The 14162-nt window shown below is 45.9% G+C and overlaps 1 protein-coding gene across 1 annotated transcript in view; it reads left to right on the top strand.

The window, feature by feature from the left end:
- Positions 1-14162, top strand: part of TMEM38A (transmembrane protein 38A) — a 119145-nt gene that overhangs the window by 74913 nt on the left and 30070 nt on the right. The window contains exon 3 of the mRNA XM_073559846.1: positions 7792-7976. Within this exon, the coding sequence (XP_073415947.1) occupies positions 7792-7976 (185 nt within the window). The remainder of the gene's footprint in view (positions 1-7791; positions 7977-14162) is intronic.

Raw genomic sequence — 14162 nt, 5'->3', positions numbered from 1 at the left:
AACATGGAATGTTATCCACGAACAGGCCACGGATCCTGACCGAAACTTGACAGCCTCGAGTCATAGACATACATTAGGCTTTCGAGTTCAGGTCAGAAGTGTTAGGCATCGGATTCCTGACACTGCACAGCGGGAATCCAGAGCCAGACATCCAGCGGTCTCCCATTCTCCTCCGACCGCTCTGGGTGCTACTCAGCAATCACGGCAAGCCAGGCGTGCTGCTCAGACTTGCTCTGACAGCCTGGATGTTGCTGCCACCTCTGGTGCAGCAATGGTAGCACAACCTGTTCTGCAGGGAACCGCTCCAGAGGCTAAGTCCTCGTGCTGTGCTACTGGGCATGGCCGCAAAGTGACCTCTCACTGGAGAGCAGGGGTCACATGCTCAGGTCCTGCATCGGATCTGATTGGTCATTTCCAGGGTCCTGGAAGGTCCCGGAAGCGCATGGCTATAAAAAGCCCGCATGGCGGCTCGGCCATGCGCTAGTGTAGCATATTATGCTGTGTGTGTATGGTGATGGATGCATGGACTGGTGACTGACTTATTATGAAACCCCTTCCCTCTGGTAATATGAATGGTGACAGAGTGTTGGTTAGTCAGCTCCAGATTGTGGCAAGCTACACGCCACTGAGCCTCCTGCACTGCCCACTAGCGTCCGACGGTGCTCGGTCTTCCGGCGCCGTTGTTCAGTGGCTTTAGTTATTGCCGCGCTGCGGTAGCAGTGTCCCTTGGCGGTTGCGGCTGCAACGCCACCCGCTGAGCTTCCTGTGAAGCTAACAGGGCCAGCATCTTTATATTTATTACTGCCACGCGACTCTGTGTCTGAACAGAGCCGCTCTTAGCGTTCGGGTGACGTTAACCCGAGCGCAGTACTTCACCTTCTGGTGCATCTGCCATTGTCCAGCAGCGGTCTTACCATCTACCGCACGGTGGACCCCGGGCGGCGAGCTCACCTTCTATTATTTATATCTGGTGCGTTCCGCCGACCCTAACAAGAAGACTAGCCGACAGACCATGTGTAAAGCAGGTAAAAGGATGCAGAAACACAAAGGTGCAGAACAAGGGTTAACAAGGGTATGGTTTACACAAAAAGGGGTTCTTCTCGCAGGGAGCCAACAAGGGGTTAAACAACATTAACAGTGTAAGGGTTATTTTCACTGAACAATTTTTTTATCATGTTCAACTTATGGTGACTCCGCTGTCCTTTACATGCTTGCAGTCCGATAGGTAATGGGATGAGGGCGGTGCTGTGTCTTCAGGCTTCCCCACCCAATACACTGGGCCGCTTCTGGTGGCAGCGGGCGGTCACTGGTTTTGCCCGCTGAGCCCCTAGTCCTTTCAACTGCAGAGCCGAAGAGTGAAGCTCTACACAAATCTCTACTCTGTATGTGCTTTCCTGTGCACCCGCCAATACCTGGATGCCCGCACTGCAATGCTTCACTTGGTGCCCGACTCTCAGCACACCCGCTGGTACCTTGATAGCTGCACTGCAACGCTCTGCCCGATGCGCATCTCCCTGCACGCCTGCTGGTACTTGTGAGTCTTTACTGTGCCCATCCTGGATCTGTGCTCTGCAGCCAGGAGTCTTTCCCCACACACTCCCGCTCGGCGTGCTCTGACCTGCACGCTCCCTGGGTCCTCACTGCACCCAACCCTAATCACTGCCACGCGGACTATTTCTGCTCATGGTGCAGTGCAGGTCCTCTCTCACTCAGCGGGAAGCCCTCTCTTTTCCAGCACAATCCTACTTATACTCCCCTGACTCACCACACCCCCTCTCTGCAGGTTGTGGGTCTCCACCCTCCTCAATTTTCTTCCCCCCTGCAACAGGAGGTTCGGCCCCAACAGTTCTGGACCCGGTCTTCAGCAGCAATTGCAGCCTGGTTCTCTCATCCTTTGCAGTTTCTCCTGGATTTCCTCCTGAACTGTTACTGTACACTCTCACTGACTCTCTTACATGCAGCTTCTATACAGCACTGCATGAGGGAGACACTGCATTATCTCTACAATGCACACTTGATGGTGTGATCACCAAACCTTTTTACATGCAACCTCCCTCTATTCTAGTGTTTTTATTCTGATGTTCTCTGTTAGGGCAGGTGAAAACGACCATTTTCTCCACATCCAAGAAAATCAGTCTGTGATCAGAGTTTCATTAGAATGTGATCCAATTCTGTCAGAGACGGAGAGAAAAAAAAAGTTACTCTACCTTCTCTATCACGCCGCACTCGTTTGCAATCCAAGATAGATTTTTTTCCACTGACCCATAGAGTCACATGGGTGGGTGACATCTGATTCTCAGAGGCAAACCGCACATGCTTTGCTTGTTTTTCTTCGGACCACTTGCTCCCAGAAAAAAATAGGACATTTGCACAGCTCCATAGAATAACATTGGGATGATGTTACACCGCTCCGCCATACTCACCCAACCTCTGCTCCCACGCCGCAGTCGGCCTCCGCTCTCACACCGCAGCCTCTCTCCATCCTACGGCCGCGGCGGTCACCTGAGACGGGCCCACGACCGATGCCTTCCCTGCATGCTATGCGCATGCGCCATAGGCCGCGGCCGCGCCTCCTTCCTGCTTCTTATGATCCGGCTGTGCCCTGACCCGGAAGCACCTTTGGACCAATGGCTGACCAGATGGGGCCATATCAGGCCGCTTCCCCCTGAGGGAGGCACCTGATCGTTGTGTTTCCTAGCACTCTGGCCTTGCTTCATCGTGTGCTCTCTGCTCCTGCAGTTCCGTTCTCGGCTGCTCCCCACAGCAGCCTCTCAGTTCTGCTACCTGTGTTCCTTGTTCTCGTCCGCAGTCCAGCCTCCAGTGTTCCTGCTGTCCTACTCCAGTCCTGCCTCCAGTGTTCCTGCCATCCTACTCCAGTCCTGTCTCCAGTGTTCCTGCCGTCCTACTCCAGTCCTGTCTCCAGTGTTCCTGTCGTCCTACTCCAGTCCTGCCTCCAGTGCTCCTGCTGTCCTGCTCCAGTCCATCTTCCAGTGTTCCTGCTGTCCTACTCCAGTCCTGCCTTCAGAGTCCTTGCTGTCCTACTCCAGTCCAGTCTCCAGTGTTCCTACTCCTGTCATTCCTACTCGTTCCAATCTTCTGTCTCTCTTCATTCCAGCCTCCTGGTTCCAGTCTTGTTCTGTTATTCTTTACTCCAGTCTCAGTCTTACTCCGGTCCATCCTGAGCCGCCCCTCTCGGTACCGACTACCGTGGTACTCGAAACCCTGGGCCTGCACCTAACGGTCCCTGTATAGGGGTTGGTTCCATCTGGCAGCTCGCCTGGGGTCCATCGATGCCACAGTCCAGAGGGTCCACTCCCGGAGGTTCCTTCTCCAGACTACCCATGCTAACAGATGAGTGCTATGCATTAAACCATGGATAGCACTCGTCTGAGTTATATGGTCGTCTGTATGAGCATATGTAGGTAGGTGAGCCGACTGGGGGGTGGTCCTCTTTCCGCCGCAAACAGACTGAGACAGAGACTGATGTGCGTCCAACAGGTTCTCTTTATTGGCCGTACCTTTGACGACTGCAGCACCACACAGCAGCTGCATGACAAACTCCGCACACAGGCCCGGGTACCTTTCACTTTCTTCCTTTTCCTGTTTGACGTCCCTTGAGGCTCTTTCACTGTGGCTGCCCTAAGCCTACCACCACAGTGTTTCACTTGTCTGAGTCCATCCATTTGTGGTACCCCAGGCTGTCTCTGTTCTGCGGCTCCTCCTGTCAGGGCCACCCCCTGACTGTCTTCCTCCTGTCAGGGCCACCCCCTGACTGTCTTCCTCCTCAGTCCCTGCTGGAGCTTATCCTCTGTCCAACTCCTCCCTCCGCCTCTTCTTCCTCTAAGCTCCTCTCCCTGGACTGACTGGTCTGGAACTCTCTGCAACTATTTATTCCCCTCCCTGGGAATACCCCCTCTAGAGCTCCTGTAAATCTGCCCCCCATGACTTTGCGGTTTCGTAGCCTTAAGCTGCTGTTAAGCCCTGTCCTCACTGCTCCCTGCTCCTATCTTGTGGCCAAACTGCAGTACTACACCTTCTTCTGTTTCTGCTGTCGTTGGTCTCCCCATAGTGGCCAGACCCAGTACTCCACCATCCCTCACAATCTCCAGCTGTCCCCCACCTATATATACAGCAGTCCATGTCCAGCACATTGTACAGTAACCCTCCTGCTGCAGACAAGTCCATAGGTCGGTCCACTTCCCCTACACATACACGTCGGACGATTGCTATCTGATGTTTTATATAATTGATCCGATTCCCTTGCACGAGAGAATCTACACTCATGTAACCCCCGGCCTTAGGGCTCATACTTACTTGCGAGAGACTCGCATGATTCTCGTGCGAGTCTCTCGCATGAAAATCTGGCACTGTCGCCGGCACTCGCACCGGAGCGTGCGGCTACATATATTTCTACAGTGCCGGCGGCAGTGCCAGGTTTTCATGCGAGAGACACGCACGAGAATCGTGCGAGTCTCTCGCAAGTGAGTATGAGCCCTTACTCAGAATTTGTGATTCTAAACTTATGGGTTCATTAATTAATAGACCAATTAGGGTATATTCAAACATGCCTATTTGTTGCAGACATTTTTGCAACTACAAATACGTTCCATTCACCTCAATAGGACTATTTTTGCAACAACCATATTGATTTCCGCAAATCCCAGGAATTTCAGCAAACCAACTCTATTGTGTGTGAATATAGCCTTATCCTCCTGCCATACTATTACAGTGTGGCATGGGCGCCAGAGCTCATTCTGTGCCATGGACAGCTGTATATCAATAGTGACTGCAGCATTTAGGTGGTTAACAGAGGGTTGGTTCTCCCTCTGTCACCCTATTGACCCCACAACCCTCTTGGAAAATGTACTTGTGGTGCTGATGGGTTTCGGCATCATCTGGAATTGCTGTTTTTGTTCATCCTGCCTTGCAAGAAGCTAAATAAAAAGTAATCAACATATGATTACGTTTTACAAAATAGTACTAATAAAAATGACAGTTCGTCCTACAACAAAACAAGCAATCAAATCGCTTTGTTTAAAGAATTTAAAAACTTATGGTTGTCAGAGTATGGTGATAAAAAAGCTAGTTTATGTAAACAATTTTTATTTTTCTAAAAATAGTCAATTATAGATAATTCATATAAAATTGGTTTCATAGTTGTTTTACTGAGATCCTGAACAAAAATATCAAATAGAAAAAGATAAGAATGGCACATGCATTCTTGAATAAAATCTTCAAGCTTTATTAAGTATCCATTACATAAAAAACAAAGACTGGTGAATGCATGAGCACTGTGACACGTTTCTGGCACACAGTGTACCCTTAGTCATAGAGTAATGCCAGAAGGACATGGACACAAATATATAAAAGCACACCATTGCCAGAACAGGTAAAACCAACTAATAAATCATCTGAATCATTAAATTGGATACTAAGAATGGTTGGAACAATAGGAAGGACACAATGTTTATTTATTGATGGCTTCAAATGTTTCTACATTTTCCATTCTTCTGTATTCATTATTTTTTTTGTAATTTTGAATATATATATATATATATATATATAAGTATTTTTATTTGCATGATTAGGTAGTTGTGCCTGTTCTGGCAATGGTGTGTTTTTATATATTTGTGTCCACACCCTTCTGGCATTACTCTGTGACGAAGGGTGCATTGTGCTCCAGAAACGTGTCAGAGTGACTATGCTTTTAGGCTATGTGCACACGGTGCAGAATCACCTGCGGGTTTTTCCGCGCGGAACCGCAGGTAAAACCGCAGGTAAAGTGTCCTGCGGTTTGGTCTGCGGTTTTGCCCTGCGGTTTCACACCTCTGCTATGTTAAAGGTGTGAAACCGCTGCAGAAACCGCCCAAAAAATTGACATGCTGCGGTTTGTAAACCGCAGCAAAACCGTGCGGAAAAAAACGCACCGTGAGCACAGCGTTTTTGAAAACCCATAGGGTTTCATTGTACTGTACTTGGTCTGCGGAACTGCTGCGTTTCCGCAGGGCCAAAACCGCTGCGGAAACGCAGCAGAATCCGCAACGTGTGCACATAGCCTTAGTCTTTGTTTTTTATGTAATTCATACTTACTGTAATAAAGCTTGAAGATTTTAATCAAGAATGGATGTGCCATCCTTACCTTTTTCTATTTGATGCTTTTCTTTGAGTGACATGTGACAAAATAAAACAGAGGTCATTCATTTAATAGTACGATGAGCGATACACTCATTTCTTTATCTGCAGAACAAATATAGCTTTTTATTTATATCACCCAAAAAAACAAATTCTGAAAACTTTCTGAAAATTGCATTGTTTGCCATTTTCCTAAGAAAGGAGTTGGTAGTGGTCAGATCCCTGGGAACCTCACAAATACTGAGAATATGGCTGTGAAATGCCCATTCTCAGTGGGACTGCAAAAGATAGCCAAGCACAGCTCTGAGCTATTCCCCACAGTCTGATAGAGAATGGGACATGATCAGGCTCCATGCCATTTTAACTGGACATCTCAGAGCTCTTGAGATTGGTGCAGATCCCTGGAGTCAGGTGCTCACAATCTGGATAGGTGATAACATTAATGGATGGAATAAACCTTCAAAGAGGTTGTCTATTCTTTGACAAATTAGGGTCAAAGGTGGTAATGCTGTAAAATATCTACATAAATATTGTTTTTTCCATAAAGCCTGGTTTTTCAATAAACAAACAGACAGGTAAATAACACATTTATTATTTTACTGCATTTCCTACCTTTTCCATAATTTTGTATAAGAACTTAGAACTCCTTCCATAAAAGTTATTGAATTAAATAGTTATAAATTTCATATGAAATTCACTTTTGTTTTTGAACAACCTCTTTATGACTCTCTGAAGACAGGAATGAAAAAAAAAGAAGAAGAAACAAAAAAAACCCCTGCCATGTCACAAAGGCAAAAATAGCGTAAACATAGAAGTGAGTCTGTCCCCGTATAGATAATGAAGCAGTGTTGTGGAAGTGGCTCTTTGATCCCTTTTGAAGGTACTTCAATGCCAGTTGTGGTTGTTCAATTTACTTGGCAGTACATGGAGGTAGAAAGCAGGAACACTGTCTCTTTAAGTCTTCAGTTGGTTTATTATATAGCAGCATAAATCAACAAGAAGGGGAAAGAAAGCAAAGCCCTTCAGGCAAAAACAGGAAAACAACAAAGAAAACAAAATGCTGTAACAGAGTCCATACGTTTGCGGGTAACATCCTGCTCTGGAGCAACATAAGTTCAGTCTTTCCTCCTCAGGACACAAAGCCACTGGAGAATCATCTCTCCAGTCCTGCTGAGCAAAGACTGCCTCTGGAGCCCAGCTATTTAAGCCCCAGACCATGTGACTCCCCCCGTTTGACTGAACACGTGACTGTGACATTACACAGTTCCTGTCAGCACACGGCGGTGACTGCTCTGCAGGTGGAGACAAGGTGGACATCCTCCCACCCACTCTATGTGTGTCCACATAAAAGCTAGCCCATTTATGCAACTTAGCTAAATCTTCAAAACACTTAATGTGCTGGAAGAAAATACTCTGGATTTCACATCACTAATGCCATTAAGAGTAGTGACACATATCTCCCCTTCAGTACTTTACCAGTGACTTTGTCACACAGTGTAGAGAGTATCAGTAGAAACTCAAGTTTATTCACTAAAGAGAGTGAAGCAAGAAATACCATTGGTGGAGAACCCCTTTAAATGCTTCTCTGTTGTTATAATTGAAGAGCTCTTAATATTGATGTCTACAGTTATAAAATGACAGATTTTCTAATTTTTACAGGTACCTCATGTTTTTCTGCCCCCTGAATCTCTTCTACAAGTGTGTCAGCTTTTTACCAGTGAAACTTGTCTTTGTTGGTATGAAAGAAGTAGTCCGTGTACGCAAAATTGCCATTGGAATTCACCATGCCCATCACCACTACCACCATGGCTGGGTTGTCATGGTACTTATTGGATGGGTAAAAGGTAAGCATTCAAGTGTTAAAAAGGATAATCAGGGCTAGAGTCATAACAATTTTTACATATATATCTACTTTCTTAGATGTTATAAAGGTATGTGAGAACATTTTGAAAATGCGTTACTGGGGGTTTCCGGACCTATAGTAATAAGTTATAAAAAAAGGGCCCTACATCTCCTCATGAATGAAACTGTTAGGGCAGAGTGTCACACCTTGGACTTGCACTGATAATATTTTGGAAAGGTCTCTTTGATGCTTTTTATTTGATCCATGTTTTCATTAACATTAATGGTAAAAATAATGAAAAGTTGGGTACAGCATCTTATCAGCTTACTCTACTCTACTTGGCAAAAATCTGGCAGAACAGGGCAGATATTGCCAATTATATTACCACCAAAGAGTCTTAGAAAAAATGGTTTCCATTCTTGAGAGACCTCCTAATGCATCAAGGATACTAACTGTAGGTGCAAGTCAGGGGTGGATTAAGGGTAGCCAGGGCCCGGGGCAGTTCAAACTCTGTGGGCCCCCCTCGTCACGTGACGGGGGTCACGAATCGTAGAGCCACACTCTACATAGAGAATAATGGGGCCTCCAGCACCGACCTCCACCCGCAGAGCCGCACTCCACATACATGGCTGCTCTCAGTGCTCTGTGCTGTGCGCACAGGACCTGTCATGAGGTCACAGGAGGGGAGGAGACAGGGGTCACATGATCGGGGGCCCTGACACCTTACCTCCTGTGATCTCATCACAAGCCTTTGCACGCTACCAGCAGCATCAGCGTTCACGCTACTTGTAGATGCTGCTGGTAGCAGAGCACATAATGCCGCCCCCACGGTCACTCACTTTTAGGTGGGGAGAAGATGGAGTGCCATTGCAGCAGCCAGCAGGAATGTGGTGGGGGCCCCCTTAGAAGCTCTTGTGGTGGGGGCCCCGGGGCTGAAGCCCCGCCTGCCCTGCCTTTAATCCGGCCCTGCGCGGTGGCGGATTATAATGGGGCAATTTACTGGCCTGGGCTGTGGGCCCCTTAACCCCACTGGGCCCGGGGCAACTGCCCAAATTGACCTCATTATAATCCGCCACTGGTGCAAGTAAAGTATTCTTTAACTTGTGTCTGCAAATTATTTATCCTGGACTTTGGGGAAAAGAACTTACCAGCAGATAGCTGCTAAATGGCTGACTGTTCTGTCCTGCGATGATATGATCCAGCTTAGAGCGGTCAGGTACTGATCTTGCTTTCAGTGATGTCATGTCGACAGCGCAGCTTCTTCTCTTCTGTAGTACTCTGTCGAAGGGGCCTCACTGCTGATACCATGGGGCTTGACAGCAAGCATGATATTGATAGTGATGCCCCATCAACAGAGCAGACCGGTACTGTACTGTTGATGTGAAATCAAATGAAGCCGTGAAATCGCCACATGAGCGGAAACACATTGTTCCAGGGCAGAACAAGCAAGTAAATTCTTAGCACCATAGTCAAAAAAACTCAAATCCCGGATAATCCCTTTTAAAAAACTAAAATCAGTTTGCCTTTCCACTAGTAAGTGACACTTCCTATTTCTTTTTTTCTGATGAACCTCTGATCAGGACCTAAAGGGAGATCTCTGGAATTCTAAAAATACAAATATCTAAAAGAAATGTAATTATAAATACATTCCTAAATACTTTTAATAAGCAAATCCCAATTGTTTTGGCTAGGGTGGTTATCAATTTAAAATTAAAATGGCCACTGCTTTTTTACACTGACAGAAACTTTTCCTAGAATGCTAATAGGACAGAAGCTTAGCTGCTGTGACCTTGAGAGAACAAGGCAGGGTATAGCCAGTATTAGATAAGAAACAGGTTGGACAGCAGTGTGGGCAAGACCTTCTTATCTCAGCACCCCAGCTATTTCCAATATATGATCAGAAAGACATTGGGGAAAGCAGTGTGAGCAGCCTTTTTTTCCTTAGCACTCCTGGTATCTCCAGTATTAGATCAGCAACTCAGGGTGGATAGCTATGTGATTATCTTCTTTTTACTTCAGCAGCCCTGGCATCTCCAGTACTAGATAAGAAAAACAGGATGGATATCAGTATGAGCAACCTTTTATTACCTCACCACTCCTGGTATCTATAGTATTGGATCACAAAGACATGGTGGACAGCACTGAGTGGCCTCTTTTTACCTCAGCACCTCCAGTATATGCTCAAAAATACAGGGTGTGCAGCAGTGTGAGAAACCTCTTCTTACCTCAGCACTTCTGGTATCTCTAGTATAAGCTCAAAAACACATGGTGGACAGGAGTGTGAGCAGCCTCTTCTTACCTCAGTCCCACTGATATCTCCAGTTTTAGATTAGACATTGTGGATAGCAGTGTGAGAAGTCTAAGTGAGAACTAACAACAGCACGTGTGAAAAAGACTTGGGTAAATTAATAGATCACAGACTGCACATGAGTCAGCAGTGTGATGCAGCAGCAAAATCGGCAAACACAGTTCTTGGATGTATTAAGAGAAGCATAGTGTAATGGTCAACGTGTGACTGGACACAGCGCCTCCAGCAGGGCGAATTTATGACACACGTGACCCTGGATACAGCGCCTCCAGCGGGGCGAATTTAAATAATACCGGGACGTGCAGCCGGACACACTGCCTCCAGCTGGCGAATTTAAAAAGTACACGTAAAAATGGATACCCCGCCTCCAGCTGGCGAATTTAAATAATAAGGGGAAACACAGGAACAATTACAGTGGTGGGCCCTGTAATAGGAAATAGGGACGTGGAGACCTCCTGAGCTCCCCTGAGGCAGCGTCCCTACACTCCTTACGTTCCCTATACAGGCTCCTCACCTGTCGCCGCACGCGAACCTTATGCCCTGACTCGCCCTGAACCTAGTCCCTCGCTAGGGCATTGGCCGGTGCGGAAACTAATCCCACCACTGCACTAGATCACACATAAGGAAAGTCACAAACAGGGGAAATAGAAAACTTAGCTCTCTCTGTGCAAATGCTCCAGCACAGAGTCCAGCAACCGACTGCAGCCTTCCTCCTGAATAGCTGCCACCAAGTTCAGTCAGCGCTGCAAAGAACTCCCTTCTGTGACTCCTTCCACACCAGGACTCAGACTGAGCTGAGCAATCTCTCCAGCTCCTTCCACCACCAAGGTTGGTTGCAAATGAACAACTATCACCAACAGTGATTGCACCCCCCTTGCACACCTTTATAGCGTGTCACACCAGATACATGATTAAGTGCACAAAAACCTAAAGTGCAATATCAAAACCACCACCGGGGACAGTCAAGACACCTTGGAACTTTCCAAAGTAAAAAAAGTTCACCCAGTGATTTTAATACCGCCAGATCCAACACTGGATCATGACACATAGAGCCTAGATCATGTGAAGTAATTATCCCCTTCTACTCCTCCTTGGTCAGGCCGCATCTGGAATACTGTGTCCAGTTCTGGGCACCACATTTTAAAAAAGACATTGAAAAACTGGAGCAAGTTCAGAGAAGAACTACCAGGATAGTGAGCGGACTATAAAGTATGTCCTACGAGGAACAATCACTGATTGTGGAAACCTCACATGAGACCTCAAGCAGCTTGGACTGCATGCCTCTCCACTCTTCCTCCAGACTTTGGGATCTTGATTTCCAAGGTCTAGTGTGAAGTATCCACAATCAATGATGGTTTCGGGAGCCATGTCATCTGCTGGAGTAGGTCCACTGTGTTTTATCAATACCAACGTCAGCGCAGCCATCTACCAGGAAATTTTAGAGCACTTCATGCTTCCAACTGCAGACAAGCTTTTAGGAGATGGACATTTCATTCTCAAGCAGGACTTGGCACCTGTCCACACTGCCAAAAGAACCAATTCCTGGTTTAAAAACAACAGTATCACTGTGTTGATTGGCCAGCAAACTCATCTAACCTTAACCCCAGTAGGCCAACATTTCGAATTTTAAAACAATTTTTTCTAGCTGGTGTTATAAAGTATTATAATTTACTGAGATAATGACATTTGGGTTTTCATTAGCTGTAAGCCATAATCATTAACTTTAACTGAAATAAACACTTGAAGTAAATCACTCTGTTTGTAATGACTCTATCTAATATATGAGCTTCACTTTTTGTATTGAAGAACTGAAATAAATTAACTTTTTGATGATATTCTAATTTTGTGAGATGCACCTGTATCTGTGTGACCAGCACCCTATACATACCTTATCTGTGTGCATTTACAGTCATGGCCGAAAGTGCTGGCACCCTTGAAATTGTTCCAGAAAATTAGGTATTTCTGTAAAAAAATTATTGCAATTACACATGTTTTGTTACCCACATGTTTATTTCCTTTGTGTATATTGGAACAACACAAAAAAAACAGACAAATTGGACATAATTTCACACAAAACCCCAAAAAATGGCCAAGCAAAATTGTTGGCACGTTTTCAAAATTGCAGGTAAACAACTTTGTTTCAAACGTGATGCTCATTCAAATTGACCTGTGGCAAGTAACAAGTGAAAATCTCACCTGAAACCAGATAAATACAATCTTTGCATTGTGTATGCCACACTAAACATGGAGAGCAGAAAGAACTGTCTGTAGACTTGAGAACCAAAATTGTTGAAAAATAACAACAATCTCAAGGTTACAAGTCCATCTCCAGAAATCTTGATGTTCCTGTCACCATGGTGTCACTATAGCTATTCACCCTGGACGTGGACGGCAGAGAAAAAAAGATGGAAGGTTGCAATAAAGGGTAATCCAGATGATGGATAAGCAGCTCCAATCAAGTTCCAAAGAAATTTGAGCTGTCCTGAAAATTACCAAAGGACTTTGGGTCACAATGTAGTGCCTAGTGTCAGAAAGCTGGGTTTGCATCCTAGGTAATGGGTCTTCCAGCAGGACAATGACCCCAAACATACTTCAAGAAGCAAAAAAGCCAAGAAGCCAGCACTGCCTATGGTCAGCACGCAATGCATAAAGTGCACATGCACATATTAGTTTCTAACTGTACTTTAAAATGAGACATTTAGCAAACAATTGATCAATTCACCCTGCCACGCCAAGGCATTCTCATATGGGGAAGTCCTACTCTATGTTTTTTATATTTGCTGTGCCATTACAGCCTCCTAAATGTATTAAAAGCAAGATTGTATAAAATGCAAACGTACCCGAAGCATTTCTGAATCACTCCCGTGGTGCCAGAAGGGCAAGCACAGATAAAGGACGACCAGGTCCGGACATGGGCATTTCAAATCTGACCTCCACTCTGCCAAACCAGCAACCATAGATGAAGGGTGAAACAGGCCCAGACAAAGGTGCATAATCAAATAGAGCCTGGAGGAGGGTAGGCCTGCTGTATATGTGTACAGCAACCTAGATCAATCACAATAAAGACAGAATGGCATGCATTACCAAGCACGCACGGCAAAAAGTGGGGGTCAGCCACAAACCAATAACAAATAAAAAAGCCAAGAAGCCAGCGCTGCCTATGGTCATCACTCAATGCATAAAGTGCTCATGCACATATTAGTTTCTAACTGTACTTTAAAATGAGACATTTAGCAAACAATTGATCAATTCTTTGAGCCACCCCGCCACGCCAAGGCATTCTTATATAGGGCAGTCCTACTCTACGTTTTTTATATTTGCTGTTCCATTACGGCCTCCTAAATGTATTAAAAGCAAGACTGTATAAAATGCAAACGTACCCGAAGCATTTCTGAATCACTCCTGTGGCTCCAGAAGGGCAAGTGCAGATTACCCTAGACAGAGCTGGCTTCTTGGCGTTTTTGTTTGTTATTTGGTTTGTGGCTGAACCCCACTTTTTGCCGTGCGTGTTTGGTGATGCACGCCATTCTATCTGTCTTTATTGTGATTAATCTAGGCTGCTGTACACACATACAGCAGCCCTACCCTCCCTCAGGCTCTATTTGATATTGCACCTGTTCTGGGCCTGTTTCACCCTTCATCTATGGTTGCTGGTTTGGCAGTGTGGAGGTCAGATCTGAAATGTCCATGTCCGGACCTGGTCGGCCTTTATCTGCGCTTGCCCTTCTGGCTCCACAGGAGTGATTCAGAAATGCTTTGGGTACAGTCTTGCTTTTAATACATTTAGGAGGCTGTACTGGCACAGTGAATATGAAAATGTAGAGTAGGACTGCCCCATATGAGAATGCCTTGACATGGCGGGGTGGCTCAAACAATTGA

This window comes from Dendrobates tinctorius, unplaced genomic scaffold, assembly GCF_039654945.1.
Source record: "Dendrobates tinctorius isolate UK_male_01 unplaced genomic scaffold, ASM3965494v1 ptg000276l, whole genome shotgun sequence".
In the NCBI taxonomy this organism is placed as follows: domain Eukaryota; kingdom Metazoa; phylum Chordata; class Amphibia; order Anura; family Dendrobatidae; genus Dendrobates; species Dendrobates tinctorius.
This window is presented reverse-complemented; position numbering and strand designations above follow the sequence as displayed.